The sequence below is a fragment of the Anguilla anguilla genome, chromosome 17 (assembly GCF_013347855.1).
Source record: "Anguilla anguilla isolate fAngAng1 chromosome 17, fAngAng1.pri, whole genome shotgun sequence".
NCBI lineage: Eukaryota > Metazoa > Chordata > Actinopteri > Anguilliformes > Anguillidae > Anguilla > Anguilla anguilla.
In genome coordinates, this window is record NC_049217.1 from 21,993,185 (window position 1) to 22,007,971 (window position 14,787).

Sequence of the window (14,787 nt, forward strand, 5' to 3'; positions counted from 1 at the left end):
TCAACACACACACAGACATGCACACACACACACACACACACACAACCACATATGCACACGCACACACACACAAAAACATATGCACGTGCACACACTCACAAACAAACACATATGCACGTACTGTACACACACACACACACACACACACACACGTGCGCACACACACACACACACACACACCGTTGCTAGTTTAAGGCTGCAGAGCCTCCTGTTCCCAGGGTTTGGGGCAGCAGCGGACCGTCGCAGGCCCAGTCTCGGCAGACTGCGCCGGGCCCAGGCATGGCGGTGTGCGCCGGGCCCAGGCGAGGCGGTGTGCGCCGGTGTGCGCCGGTGTGAAAGAACAGATCCCTTCTCCCCGGCTCCACCGCTCTGTGAGAAAGTGATATTTAACACTCCGGCGTGGACACCACCTGCAGGGGCCCCGCCCAGCCGCGGAGCGGGCTTGCGTCGGGGGACACGGCCGGCCCCTCCTCAGGCGTACGGGACCGGAAAGGTGAGACTGTTCCCAGGCGTGGCTTCGCTGTCAATCCTCGCCAGTCGAACATCAGAAGTGCCTCCCGGTGCTCAGCGAACAGGAAGAGGAAGTGAGCTTAACCCTCTGCTGGGTCCTCGGGCGGCGTGAACCAAGAACGCCTCGCTATGTGCCGCGTAAGGTGAGCGTTTTGAACATTTTGACTCTGGGGGGCTATCAGAGTTCAGACCTGCACAGGTGGAGACCACGAGCAGGGCAAGGGAAAGTGCAAAGGTCGTTGTCAAGGAGCTACCGGGGTCAGAACACGAAGGACGTAGAATATTCTCATTGAAGGTTGATACTATACTGTTAATCCTATACTGCCCTCAGGAAATATTTTTACCGCAGAGAGTTCGCGCTGCATGACATAGCTTGCCTTGTCCCTCTCGAAGGACTCCACCAGGCTTGACGCTGTTGGATGCTCTATAGAGAGTAGGTAAAACGGCGAGCTTAGATGGATCCAATGGCCTGTTGGTCAAACGTTCTTATGCTCCAGTGTTCTGGCGTGAAAGCAGCCGTGTTGAAACGCTGGTTTCAGGAGGATCTGATCGGAGCAGGGCCGCGGTTGCCGCGTTAGCTCAGCAGCGAGTAGCCGGGGCTCCTCTGCCCTCCTTGTTGTTTTGGATCCCGAGGCTCTTTTATCTGCTTAAAAAACAACCCTGGGGGGGGGGGAAATGGGCCGCTCCTGGGTGGAAGGTGCTCGCCTGTGTTCATTTCCTGCGGCCCCAGGACGTCTAAGAGGCCCAGGCGCCCCACCCCTTCATACTCCCTCAAGTGGGCTTTGTTTTGCCTCCGAAACCACCCGTCAGAGAAGACGCCCCCTGACCGCCCCGCGTGACTCTGGGGGCCGTCGGGACCAGCCTGAGAGGGGCGAATTCTGCCAGCGCCGCAGGCCGCATTACCGGGAGGGGTAATGGCTCATCTTCTTTCTTCGTCTGTCTCCATCTATTACACCTGTGCCTCAAATCAACTGGTGGATGAATACATTACATTACATTACAATGTAATGTAATGTAATGGACGAATAGGGCACTACGGGTGAATGGGGCACTACGAGCGAATTGGGGCAGGAAGATATGATCTAAGCAATAGGCACCAGATGGGGGAAGGTGGAGAGAGATATGGAGAGCAGTCATAAATCTCCGCGCACACACTCACACATGCTCTCACACACTCTCACGCATGCTCACCTAGCCCCTTCGCCAGAGAGCTTTATTAGCACAACGTGTTTGCAATTAAGGGTCATAAAGGCGTCCCGTGGAGCTGCGGTGCCCTGTGGTATTCCGCACGAGTCAGGAGGCCTCCCTCTCCAATTCCTCCCGGACAGGAAGTTCTGGAATTCAAGGTAACCCTAGGAGTCTGGCTGCCCTGGCAACACTCCACCATTTGTAATATTGAAATAAAAGCTCTAACACCCCCCTTGACCCCCCCCCCATGCCCCAGCTCCATCTAACCCCATAGAAAGACCCCTGGGGATTAACCATACAGCTTTATTTGTTTATTCATTGGGGGGTGGGATGACATGGGGTCATACGGGTGAGAGGCGGGCTGCCTTGCTGGCATGGTGGTAGACCCGCTGCTGGGGGGCTTGGGTGACTCCTGACTCCGGCCCCTTCTCCCCTCTCCCCTCCCCCGCCCCCCCCCCCATTGGAATCCCCCACCCCCTCTCTTCCCATGACTCATGACCCCTCCCCCTTCCTTTCCTTAGACTGGGCCCCCACTTCCTGGCTCACACTCCAGCCACCTCCCCCCCAGCTACACGGCCTTCTCTCCCCCCCCCCCCCCCCCCCCCCCCCCCAATCTTGCGGCTCCACGGCCATGAGTGCAGGGTGGCAGCTGACCCAGCGAGGGCTCAGAGAACGCTTCCAGTTCCAGTTTGAGGGTTACAGCACAGGGATCCTCCAGGAGAGTCTTATCCTTAAAGGGGCCCCGTGTGGATGCAGGCTTTCGTTCCAACCAATCAGTAACACACTTGATTCTACCAATCAAGGTCCTTAGCAAACCTTGTGTTTGGTTAGTAGAATCAGGCGCGTAACTGCTTGGTTGGAACGAAAGCCTGCATCCACGCCGGCCATTTTGGGATAAGACTGAAGACCCCCTGTGCCACACTGTCACCCTCAAACGGGAACTGGAAGATTGAGGACGCCGGGTGCAGCATAATATTTGTGGAACTGGGCTTCTCGCGCTCAAGGTCGTGAGTTCAGAATCCCAGGTGGGGGACGCTGCTGCTGTGCACTTGACTGAAGCACGCAGCCTGATTTGCTTCAGCGTCCAGCTGTACAAACGAGCCGCACAAAGGAGCGTAAGCTCTGTAAATCACTCTGGCAAAAGAGCATCAGCCAAATTGGCCGAAATGTAAATGTGAACGTGAATGTAAATGCGAATGTAAATGCGGCCTTGTGCCAAAAGGCATCGCACGCGAGGGTCTCTCAGTGTGGCCGTCGGGGCCTGCTAGCCATTAGCGTGCGCGTTAGCGCCCGCGCCCACGTTACGCAACTCCCACCTGCGGCGTCAGCGAGAAAACAAACAAATTAAAAGCGGCTGGTAACCCCCCCCCCCCCCCTGCCTATCCACCCACCCCTACTCACCACCACAGCAACAACTGTGAACTGGACTTTCATCATCGACAGACGATCAACGACTCGAGGTTATTGGGTGGTTTTTGCGGTTGGCTAGCGACACTTTGCCTCAGGAGTCTGCGCTCGGCCCGGTCGGCAGATTTCTCAGCGTGCGTGTCGTACTTAAGGTGCAGAGGAGACTACGTGCCCCTCTCTCACAAAAGACCCGGAATGCCAGTGGACTGAGTCAACTTCCAGGGAGACATTTGCTTGCTGCAGCTGAAGCTTATCACTTACTCTGAGGAAGGCAAATGGCCTTTCACTGGCTAATCAAGTAAACAAATCACCTGAGAGGGGTGACGAGAGTCCTCTTTTGTTTAGCACCTTGTTACTTTTAGTCGGCAAAGTCACTGGGACTCTGACACACTGCTCAAGGGTAAATATTCACTATTATGTTTTTATTTTAATTCATGCCCATAAATAAAGCAATAGTATTTGGTAAATATACAAGTGTGAAACTCACTACATTCACACCAAAAACTAGTCAAAATCCTAAAAACGAAGAATAAAAATAGCGCACTGCAGCAGTTAAAAGTGGTTCCTGCCAATACACTACAGTTGATTGGGCGAAGAACAAAAAATTCTGCCGTAGAAAAGGGGACTTTCAGAAGTTACCCTGTCAAATGAATTTCAGATGGGAGAACGAAATTGAGTTTCTCTGGAACAGACTTTTTTCGTAGGCACGAGCATTCTTTGAGTGTCCTGCTTGAGCTAAAAACCAAAAGAAAATCCAGTGCAAGACCTGACCGCAGGAGACCGTCGTGTTTATGGAAGGAGCTTGTGACTCGAGTCTGTGTCTCTCTGCAAAACCCCCGTCTCGAGTGGTCTTTCCCCTTTAGGGGTTTTAATGCAATTTGGAAAGCAGGATCTGGCTCGACAGAGCTGATCGCTAGTCCCCTCCTCCTCTTTGGTTTTGTAAGAGCAATTTTTTGTTCCGTAATTCGTCCCCTTTCAGCTGATCACTGATCACGTGTGTGTGTGTGTGTGTGAGATAAAGAGAGAATGCCTGTTTGTATGTGAATGTGTGTGTGTGTGTGTTTGAATGTGAGTGTGCACTTGTATACGAGCATGCGTGTGCGGGAGACAAAGAGAGATGGAGAGAAGGACGGACAGCGAAAGAGCGATCCAGAACATTTCCTGTGCTTCGCTGGACGCCCTGACCTCCAGGCAGCTGGGATTTCTCCTCATGGCACACAAAGCGATTGCAGCTGAACTCACTAAATAAAACATCTCTATGAAACTGATTGGCCCCGTTAGTGGTGATGTAGGGAGATCGCCGAATTATACGCGAGCGTATTGGTAACATGAGCGTAAGTGGAAACACATGTTTGGTCCGATGCATAAAACAGGAGTTTGGGGGAACAGAAATGCTCGGCCCGCAGAAAGGCAGATGTGAAGTTAATCCCGCCTCGGTCGGAGCGGAGGAAGCCGAAGCCTTTCCCACTCGGCGTTTTGCGGGAACCCTGTAGATGTGCAACATCGACGCGGAGGAAACTTTATTCCTCTGCTTCCCTCCCATTTCCGCCATGCTCGAGGGACGCCAACGAGCGCGTACCACAAGCGTGTTCTAACTCCTCGCCTGCGACACTGTTACCGCACGTTGCTATGACGACGTAGAGGTCACCGAAGTATACACGCGCACAGAAATGCATACCTAAAATTCATACTGTAATGGTAAAAAAAAATGCTTGCTTCAATCTGTAATGGAGCGTACCGTACCTATGTGATACAGCGGTGCTGCCAGTGTGTGCCTGGTCTTTGTTCCATTTGCTCTCGACTGAGTGGATCGATCGCTTAAGATGAGCCTGAGACTGAATATTCAGAGTCTGAGGGGGGTAAGCACTGAGGACCTCCAGCACATGGTCCACCTGCATTGATTAAGCCTGATTATTAATCCAATCTGTTATGGTGTTAGAGGACTGGAAGTCAGGATAACCAGGAGCACCAGGACCAGGGTTGCTGACTTGTATGATACAGTATATGCTCTGTGGGACTGTGTGATCACTAGCACCCATTCCCAGCTTTCCCCTCTCTGAAAGACTCCTGCTGAAAGCTGAATTCCTGCCATTAAAGTGCACTAACAGGATTTATTATGTTGTCACTGCCCGTTTACACATTAGGGGCCATTGAATAATGTGCTGTTTATACGTTTTCAGTTACAGTGACTTGGGGCCAGTGCTGCTAGCTGCCGGGCTTCCCCGCAGGGACAAGACACAGTACGGACGCAGTACTGACACAGCACCGACCCCGTACGTATGCGGTCCGGACGCAGTACGGATGCAGTACTGACACAGCACTGACGCAGTACGGACGCAGTACTGACGCCGCTGATCAACCCACTCCAGTCCCAGAAGGAGAAGCTGGAGTCCCTGCCCTCTCTGGAGAAGAGCAGACCGTGCGATGTGAGGCTCTCACAGTGTACCCGTGAGTGTTGCCTTTTTTCCATGGAGTCCCCTTGAGTCGTGGTTGGGGGTGAAACTGATTGTTGCATCTTCCTTTTTTGGGAGGGGAGGAGAGGGGACTTAAGCAGGTGTGGCCTTTTTGTAACTCTTTTGTAGTTCTGCTTATGTGGTCATAGTTTGTGAGGATGTTTTTGGGTTAAGTATGCTAGATGAGCGTACGCAATTTGTGATTAGGAACTGCAACAACATCTCTCTGCCCACAGTCTTATGTATCCTCAATTTAGCCTTACGCAGTCCACACAGGGCAGAGGCCGGACAGGGTGTCTGTGAGATAGCGGTGACCCCCTGACCTCTGTTTTAGGATCGACTGTTTTACGTCTGATACTGATGCAACAAGTCGCCATCGTCTGCATGTTGACACACCTAATTCCACTACAGTTTAAGGATTACCATGCCCATTTTACATCACTCTCGTATCTATCGTCAGGCATAGGATATACCTGAACTTCGTCAACAAATCACATAAAGGCTAATGGCCAATTAGTCCTGACTCTCCGTGGCAGGGCGGGGATTAAAGCCAATCCCTGCTAAAGCCTGCTGGTTACGACACACCAATCCTTCTCATTAATCTGCACGACTATAAATTCTTAATCTCATTTCTTGATAACTCGTTCTCTAGTCCATGCTTTGCAAGAGCTTCTGTAAGCTTTCTAAATTCCTTCCACCTTCTGCAGACCTGGTAGCTCCACCCCAAAAGCTACTTCCTCCCCCCGGTGGAGAGACATACAGCCAGCAGGGGACTTGAACTTTGACCCGTTTCCGTCATTCCATCGGCCTTCTCCGGGCCATCCATTTCTTACCCCCCAAACGCAGGGACAAAGACCCTACACCGTCTCTTACCAGTCTACCGCAGAGTAACTGTCGCTGACATTTGAAATGGTGACTGACACATAAGCAACACCTTCTTCTTTCTTACCTTCTTTCCGGCGCGCGAGGGCGACCTCTTGGATGGCTTGGCCCCCACAAGGGACGAGGACCTGGGGGGCTTGGAGATGGAGCCGTTTTCCCGCTTGCTGGGCGTGGCGGGCGAGGCGACGGGCGAGGCGACGGGCGAGGCGGCCGGCGAGGCGGCCGGCGAGGCGGAAGCCGGGGACTCGGCCTTCTCTTGGACCGCCATGTCCTCCGTGCAGGCGAGCCGGAGGCTCCGCAGGTACTCGTCCGTGTCCCGATCCACCACCAGCAGCCTCGTCTCGTGCTCCAGCGCCTTGATCCTCTGCACCACCTGGGGAGGGGCAGGGGCAGGGGGGCGGTGGTGGGGAGGGAGAGAGGGAGGGAGGGAGGGTGAGTGAGCGGGGTCGGGGTGCAACTTCAGTCTCCAAACCGCCACGGATCTGTGCTGAAGAATGGGACACGGGCCGCATCCTGGAGACCTGCCGAGATCGCTGCCATTTGCTGTCACTCAACACTCCACCGACTAATTAAAGCACTCGATTACACAGTTAGCCCGCCTCACCTTAAGGCACTTAAGTCTGAATTTGTTGCTTAGCGTGAAGACAAAAACTGGAGGCTGTCCCAGACTAAGGCTGCAGCCCCTTGGGCTACAGGGTCATTCAAGAGGGTCAACTCAGAGCGCCGAAACGGAAGCCGCTTTAGGGTCCCGGCAGCTCAGAGGTCACCGTGGCGCAAACCAACCGGACCCTGTCGCCCTGAAGCCGGGGCGTCCAGCTGCAATTAAACGTTTTTCAGAATGACTCTGCTGGGAGTCTAGAACCTTCCTGCATCTGGGGTCGGATGTTCTCTACCCCGGGAGGGCAGTGAACTGGGGGGACGACCCGAAGCAGTCGGGGGGGTTCATGAAGTTTGGAAGCAGTAAAAAACGTGGCTGGAAGGTGCCGCAGTGTAAACATTCCCGGAGCCCTCGGGGACAGCGCTTCTTGATTTGCGGCTCTATCTGAGCGCACGTTAGCAGCGGGCTCTCCCGACCCGAGTTCACGAGGGCCTCCGATCGGCTGGAAAGCACTCGCCTGTCCGGCCATTTGCATTTTTGAATCCCCGCGCGACCCTCTTTAAGATTCTCAGCCGGCATTGGTTGGGTAGATTGGGTGTAAGTGCCATCTCTGTGAAGTCTTTCCTTGGTTGGTTTGCTATCTCCGTGTTATGTCAAGAGCCTGTTAATTGTGTCTGACGTGGATCACTTCAAGACATATCGAACTCCAGCAACAACACCTGGAACACGGTTCAGCAGTCTTCAACATCAGCCTGTGATGTGACTAAGACTGACAGGGGCTGTGATCGGGAATGCTGCAGAGCTCCTCTGTGCGATCGTAATTTTTGTTGTACTGGGAAAATATTAATCTGTCTCCCTCTCTTTTCTTGTCAAATTCCGCCCACATGCCAAAAACATGACAATGAAGCAGCATCCTAATAGTTTAAAGGAGACCATTTGGTGAACATTAGAGCCCCAGATTTCCTCAATATAATTAACTACCAAATGGTTTTGACAGTCCAAAAGTTTGATAATGCAGAGATTCAGTTTGACTGTATAATGTGTTTTCTAGCAAAAAAAATAAAATAAATAAATAAAAAGTTATTTTTTTCTTTTTTAACAATCCACGAATTTTCTCGATTATTCACAGACTATCCTGGTGAATTTCCTCGACCTCTTCATGTCCAATAGCTGCTCCAGATTGTACGCCTATTTACTGAGGAGATTCTTGATTCTTCTAGATCCCTGGCGTGTGCAGCAAACTATCTACATCCACAGAATGTAAACTTCTGTTCCAAGCCTCGGTCCTCTTAAGAAGTTTATCTTGACGCCACGCTAAAGGGTGGGCGTGTATGACAAATACATCCTCAGCATTTTACTGTGGTGATGGTTTCATTTTTACACGATTGTTAATATTCAAAATGGTATTGGATATGTTTGCTTCTGAAGTAGAACGCAAATGTATAAACGAGTTATAATTATATAACTTTTTTATATTCTTGTGTTCTTTGGGCACTGGAAAAACGGTTATTTACCACTATTTAGGCAATAAGTTTCAGAGACAGGCTTCTCAAGGAACATTCCATCGCTGTTAAAAAGTAACAATTTACATCTGTGGAACAACCGACACGTCATGCAGAATAAGACAACAATGCAGCGGTCTGGGGGAAGGGGGTAATGTTACTCACTTGGTGGTGCGTTTCTTTTTCCACGTTCTCGCCGTTCACCTCCACCACTCGGTCCCCTGCGCGCAGTCCGGCGGCTTCGGCTGGAGAATCGGGCTCCACTTTCCGAATATACTGCCCGCTCTTTCCCTTCTCACCGTGCAAATGAAACCCATATCCATTTTCTCCTTTTATCATGGAACAAAGCCGCGGTTTCAATTCGCTTTCCATTTTCTTTTCTCCTTCTAAATGTCACTTGTTTAATCCCTTTGATTGTTATATTAAACACATCAACAAGCAATGCTTGTCATATCCAACTAAACTTTTATTTCATGAAATGACAGCCGAAACTGTCAAAAAAAAAGAAGCAATTTCCCAGTTTTATATCTTTGTAAAAACATTCAAAATACGACTTTCAATATTGTATAGCCTACATCCGAGCTACACATAACTTATGTCACTTGTAATCCAATCCTCAGTGTGGGAAACGAAATCTTCGATACGCTGGCACTATAGGTAAAATTGATCCTTCAAGTCTGTCCAGAAATTGGTCAAAAAAGTTACGAGCCCGACAATTTACTCTCTTTCTGGTAATATTGCAGAAAAACAGATTAGCGGTTCCCCTACCGCGCTCTGCCGAAGGAGAGAGCAACAGGCTCTACCTTCTCTCCCGTCCTCCATCCATAACAACCGGTTTGGGAATTAGGATTCAATTACAGTACAAGCAGGTTTCGAGCAAACAACGCAGACCCGCTTGCGCTCACAGCGGCGCAACAGCACCGCCCTCGGAAAAAAGAATGGACTGAAACATTTCAAAATCCCACTTCAAGCGGGGATTCTCTCCGCTGGTCTAATCGGTCAAGGAAGAGCACTTAATCTGCGCGACTGCTCTGATCAAGGTGTCGATCCTGTGGGAGTCGGAATGTAACGAAATTTGAGTTTTTGTCTGGGACGCCTCCCCCTATAGCGTCCTGCAGTTGCCTCTGACAACAGCCTGGAACGCCTGAAGGCGCGTGCTCCAGGTATGCCGGAGGTGGCAGCAGGTGGCTGACGCACTGGCCAGAACACCTTTGCAAAGTAGGGCGACGCTGTATGGGAAGGCTGAGAGCGCGTAATGTGCGAGAGCCGTTGTTGTATTTACTTTATACGCACTCAAGCATACGAACTTAATTGATTGCGTATTAACGTAATTCATTCAATTCAATTCAATTGAACTTTATTTCAGACACATAGGTCCATAGCAGTAATCTTCATTACCGAAAAAAATTATATGGTCATGACAGGGTTTCTGCGTGTTTAACATTTGAACGTGTTGTCAGTGGACTACCGTTCAACGCTAAGTGATGTCAAAGTGACCACAGAATAATTAAATTAGATGGTGAAGCTATTACACAGCTTCATATGTAGCCTAATGTAATTTGTGCAGATTATAGCCTAGGTGCTGCAATTTGTAAAGGTCTTTAGTACTATACATCTGCTCACATGTGTCCGTATTCTTTCAGTGATTAGAATAATGACCTCAAAGCAAACATGTTATTTACGTCAGAATTGCCCTGTGGTCAGAATGATCCTGAACCGTAAATGAGACGGCATTTTCCCACTACAAAAGGATTATCTTGTAGACCGCAGAAAGGCTATGCACACGTCATACCTACAAAAATAAAATAGGAATGTGTGCCTTCTTGGACACCACACTTTTTTCTTATTCGATGGCAACTAATTTAGAATAAATACACTACACTCACTGAATAAAAAGGTATGTATACGGACAATCTGTGACACCGTCATGACCTGTAATTCTCACTTAATTGTGCTGCCCCCAAGTGGACAGTATTTGTATACACATTTATAATATGCTGTTAATAATTTCACGTTTTTATGAAGACGGCATTTCGGTAAAGCCAACTATAATTTGATTCCCCCCCCCCCTCAGACAACCTGGAATTATTCATATAATTCATACAGTCCGAAAATCATGCAAACACCCTATTTCCGCGGGCCACTGCAAGCAAGGACCACAGGTTTTGGCCGGTCCGCGAGCCAGCTCTTCGGGATGTTACAAACCGAAACAGGTGCATGGTTTCGCTTGGCGTAAGCTTGATTTGATTCCAGGTCGTTTGCATGGATTTGTGGGATTTAGTGGAACTGAACATGACCGAGAACCATCGGATACCTTAGCCAAACATTCGTCATACTTCAGACCTCTGATTTCCTTAGATTTGTTTTTGGTCGTCGTTTGGATTTCCTGTTGGATAATGTTATAGATATGACTTTGTGCATGGGTTATCTGTAATGGTTCTTTAAAAAGGGCATCAATCCCTTTATGAAATTCACGAATGTGTTCAGGAAATAAAATAAATCACCACCGACATTTTATGACTTAAATTGCAGGTAACAAACAATATCTCCACCTGTTTAACAAAGTTAACGGTTATAGTTGATTTTCTAAATCAGGGTGCTGTCACAGGAGGAGACAGGCATCAGAAAAAGACATGGAAATAGTTCACAATAACAACACTGTATTTAACATGTTGACTTACTCTATGTGGGCAGCAGGGGGCGCCAGAGCAAATCTCTCAGATCTGTGAAATGGAGCGAACTGCTCGGATCAGAGCCACTGTTTCTATGATATACCTTCATGTTGATGGTGTGGGGGTCTCTGGTCATGCGTACACACACGCGCGCACACATAATTGGGTACATCAATCTTGAACCACTGCTGAATAGGAGGTAATGATCCAGCTGTGGGATTTTCTGTTGACTTTTTTTATTGTCATGTAATTCCATTGGCAGCCAGAGGAGTGTGCCACAGACTTGTGTCCTGCCTCTGTACTCTGATCATAGGATGTTTTAATACTTAGGAGCGGCCCAATACTTTCTGCCTTCACAATGGTAAAAGGTTTATGAAAGCTCCAGAACAGAGTAATGCAGAAAGGATCCTTTTTTTCCCCCTCACAAGAGCACCAGTAAAAAACCACTTTCCGATGTCTGATGACACATTTCATTGTCAGAGCGAACAGTTTCAAGTCATCTTCCCTCCATTCACATGAAGTGCCGAGCAGAGACACGGCAGAGCTAACGGCATTCAGGAGTGCTTTCCGCCATCTAAAAAAAGAAAGAATGCAAACGCACCGAAGCTATCTGCGGTAAAGCCCGACTGCATTACCCTCGCACTCTTCACATTGCCTGCTTTTTTTTTTATCACCGAGACCAGGCCATTTAAACAACTCTGGTTAAATGGAGAGTGGTGTCAAAGATGCACCTGTTCATTAATGAATTTGTTAGTTTTTTTTAAAATTACTATTTACTGTTTACCTACTTATAATTTACTATTTATTTTTCAGAATGTTCACCTGAAAAACTAAATGCAGGTAAGTAGGTATTGGTTTGCATGCAGTGATGCTGCTGCACCTGATTTGTTTATTTATTTTTGTTGAAGGACTATTGGACTCATATGTAGGACTCTGTAGGAGTTGTATTAACACTGGATGTTTTACTTCAGACAGTGGGAAAGCAGAGAGGGTTACAGATAGAGACAATGAAAGGGTCACCATACAGGAAGTGAAACGCCTGGACTCGGTCTCCACGTCCAGGTGTTATTTTAACTGTCACACGGGCTACTAATGCTAAAAGACCGCATTCAGTTTTATCACTCTCCGAGACCTTAGAATCAGCAGGCTCATGCCAATCTTTGAAAGCTCCTTTAATCTCTCTCCTGCACCGTTGTTAACAGCTCTGCCCAGAAATCAACAGGGAGTTTTATATCACTTTCTGGCAATATAGATAATTCCCGAAATTTGTAGCGGGACCCTGAGAGAGTAGTGAGATAAACAGAAAACCAGCCTGTCGTCAGTGACCATGGGGGTCGTTTAGCAGAAACAAAATGAAGCACAATAAGCACAGCCGTCAGCGAGCCTGAAAGCTATCGGCTCAGGGCTCGCACACTCAACTGCAGCAGTGCTGCCAATTTGGGGAATTTACCTCCAAATCTGGCTACTTTTTGATAATCACTATGATTTGTAAGCGATCTTTTGTGACAAGGAGCTATTTCAGCTATTTTATAATTGTATTTGGCAATATTTTAGCAGGTCATTGTCCAACAGGGTGAACAGTCACGCCCTACCATAACACTCATTTGTTGTTTCTGTACACTGACCTTTTCCCAGCCGATATCACATCAACAAATTAAAAAAAAAAAAAAAAACGTGTCCCACCAATCACTGCCATAGTCTGTAATCTCACGGGCTACGGCGCAAGGTGAGGAGAGTGAAGAGCCAGTTAAGTAGGTAGAGAGGTGTCACTTTGGCCTGGTCTCTACTACTGGCCTGTACTGGAATGGCCAGTTCTGTTTGTCGAGGCTTGTCGTCACTGCAGTTTCTCTCTTCTCATTGGTCGAGAGCAGGCGAGCGGCTGCTGTCCTCCAGCGCGCATGCTGCCAGCCGCCGCTTCTCTTTCCAGTCTGCTGTCCGCCAGCTGAGCTGCGCGGGTGATTGGATGGGAGGAGGGCCCTTTCCGCACAGTCGGGTGCAAGGCCCCGCTCAACCAGAGGAGGCGCTGTTGAGCGCTGAGGCCGGGACGTCCCAGCCGTTCTAAACCCTCCCTCTCTGGGCCGAACGTGCACAGCTTTGGGGGGCTGGATGGAAACAGAATGAGAACACCTCTAGTCTCCGCTCCAGGTGAGACGCACACCTTTACCTGAGACTCGCACCTTTACCAGTGACGCGTATCGAACGCTAGGGACGTCCTACTTCACTCAGAAGGAGGATGCAGAGGTTGGGGCGCTGGTCCTGTGAGAGGCTCGGTTCTTTGATTTGGTTATTTTTTGATGGATCGCAGCAGCAGCTGTGCTCAAAATACATTTTAAAAAATCTTGATCGTTCCCGCTGATATGGAGCCTATTAACCATGCTGTAATGAAGTAGCCAGCGAAGCGCAGCTGTGTGTCTTACATCGAGTCGATGGCTAAGAACACACCCGCCGCCCCAGTTCCCAGAAAGGGCCCCAGGCCAATCGACGAGGCCATTCGTCCAATCGGGGCCCTGCCGAAGCTCGTCTCATCGCCGAGGGATTCTCTCCAGGGCGAATTAATCGCCAAGCAGTAATACAGTACAGCGGTCTGGCGGACATGCGGAGGTGAACTGGGGTGAATAAGCAAAGGCCCAACATGCCAACTCGCCCTTAAAATTCCAACCGCTTCCTACAGTACAAGCGTGTAAAGCACTTTCAAAAATAAATAAAAAAGTAAGAGCTTTATCTCTTTTTTATTCGGACTGTAATGAGACACGGGGAAACGGGAATGTTATGTCATGAGTGCCGCATCGATTCCGTCCCGCAGGTCTCCATTAAAACCTCGCATTAACGGTCGCTGCTTCGTCCTATCGGAAATCGCGCCGTTGTTATCTCCCAGACTGTCAGCACCATGCTGTGGACCCCCTTATCCGTAATACTTCCACCACAGAACAAATCAAATAAATGTTATATTTAGCGCTGTCATATGAACCCCATATCCCGAGAACATTTCCAGCTGAGTGTTATCGCAATTTGTTGTGTACGCAGTGCAACTTTTTCATTAGCCGTTCCCCTTCAAAGATTAACCCCCCCCCTTTCTCCCTCTCTCTCCCTCCCTCCCTCCCTCCTTCTCTCCCTCCACCCACTGTGTTGTGCAAATTTGCATGGAATCCATTATAGAATTCAATTTTTGCAGGCTGCAGCCCCCTTTCAATGAAAAAATAAGTCAATCAATTTTATTTCCCCCCCGCCCCCCTCTTTTTCTGGGAGGCGGTGAATTGATTTATTTCTTGCTCCGGTTCCAGGAACCCCCCCCCCCCCCCCCCCGGAATCTCGCGCACCTGCGGGGGGAAATGAATTGTGGCGCAGGACGAATCAAGCCCTGTTCTCATTTAGATGCTCATCCACCGTGGGTTCTGTGTATGGCTAAGAAATCGAGTTTCCTGTTCCTGTGTTCGGCAGTGCCCCCGGGCTGATGAGGACAAGCAGTTTGTCTGCGTAGCTTGTACTGGGGATGAAGCAGAGTGCTTGAGGGGGCGGGGGGGGGGGGGGGGGGTTGTTAAAAGTTTCAGAATTGTTATGTTAATTAATTTCTTTCT

General features: G+C 49.3%; 1 protein-coding gene across 1 annotated transcript in view; it reads right to left on the minus strand.

Annotated features, from left to right (window-relative positions):
• The window catches only part of LOC118215973 (Na(+)/H(+) exchange regulatory cofactor NHE-RF2), a 31,617-nt gene extending 22,012 nt beyond the window's left edge, over positions 1 to 9,605 (minus strand). Inside the window, exons 1-2 of the mRNA XM_035396961.1 lie at positions 8,706 to 9,605; positions 6,508 to 6,813 (exon numbers count right to left, since the gene is read on the minus strand). Of these exons, the coding sequence (XP_035252852.1) occupies positions 6,508 to 6,813; positions 8,706 to 8,912 (513 nt within the window). The 5' untranslated portion in view covers positions 8,913 to 9,605. The remainder of the gene's footprint in view (positions 1 to 6,507; positions 6,814 to 8,705) is intronic.
• Positions 9,606 to 14,787: the final 5,182 nt, after the last annotated feature.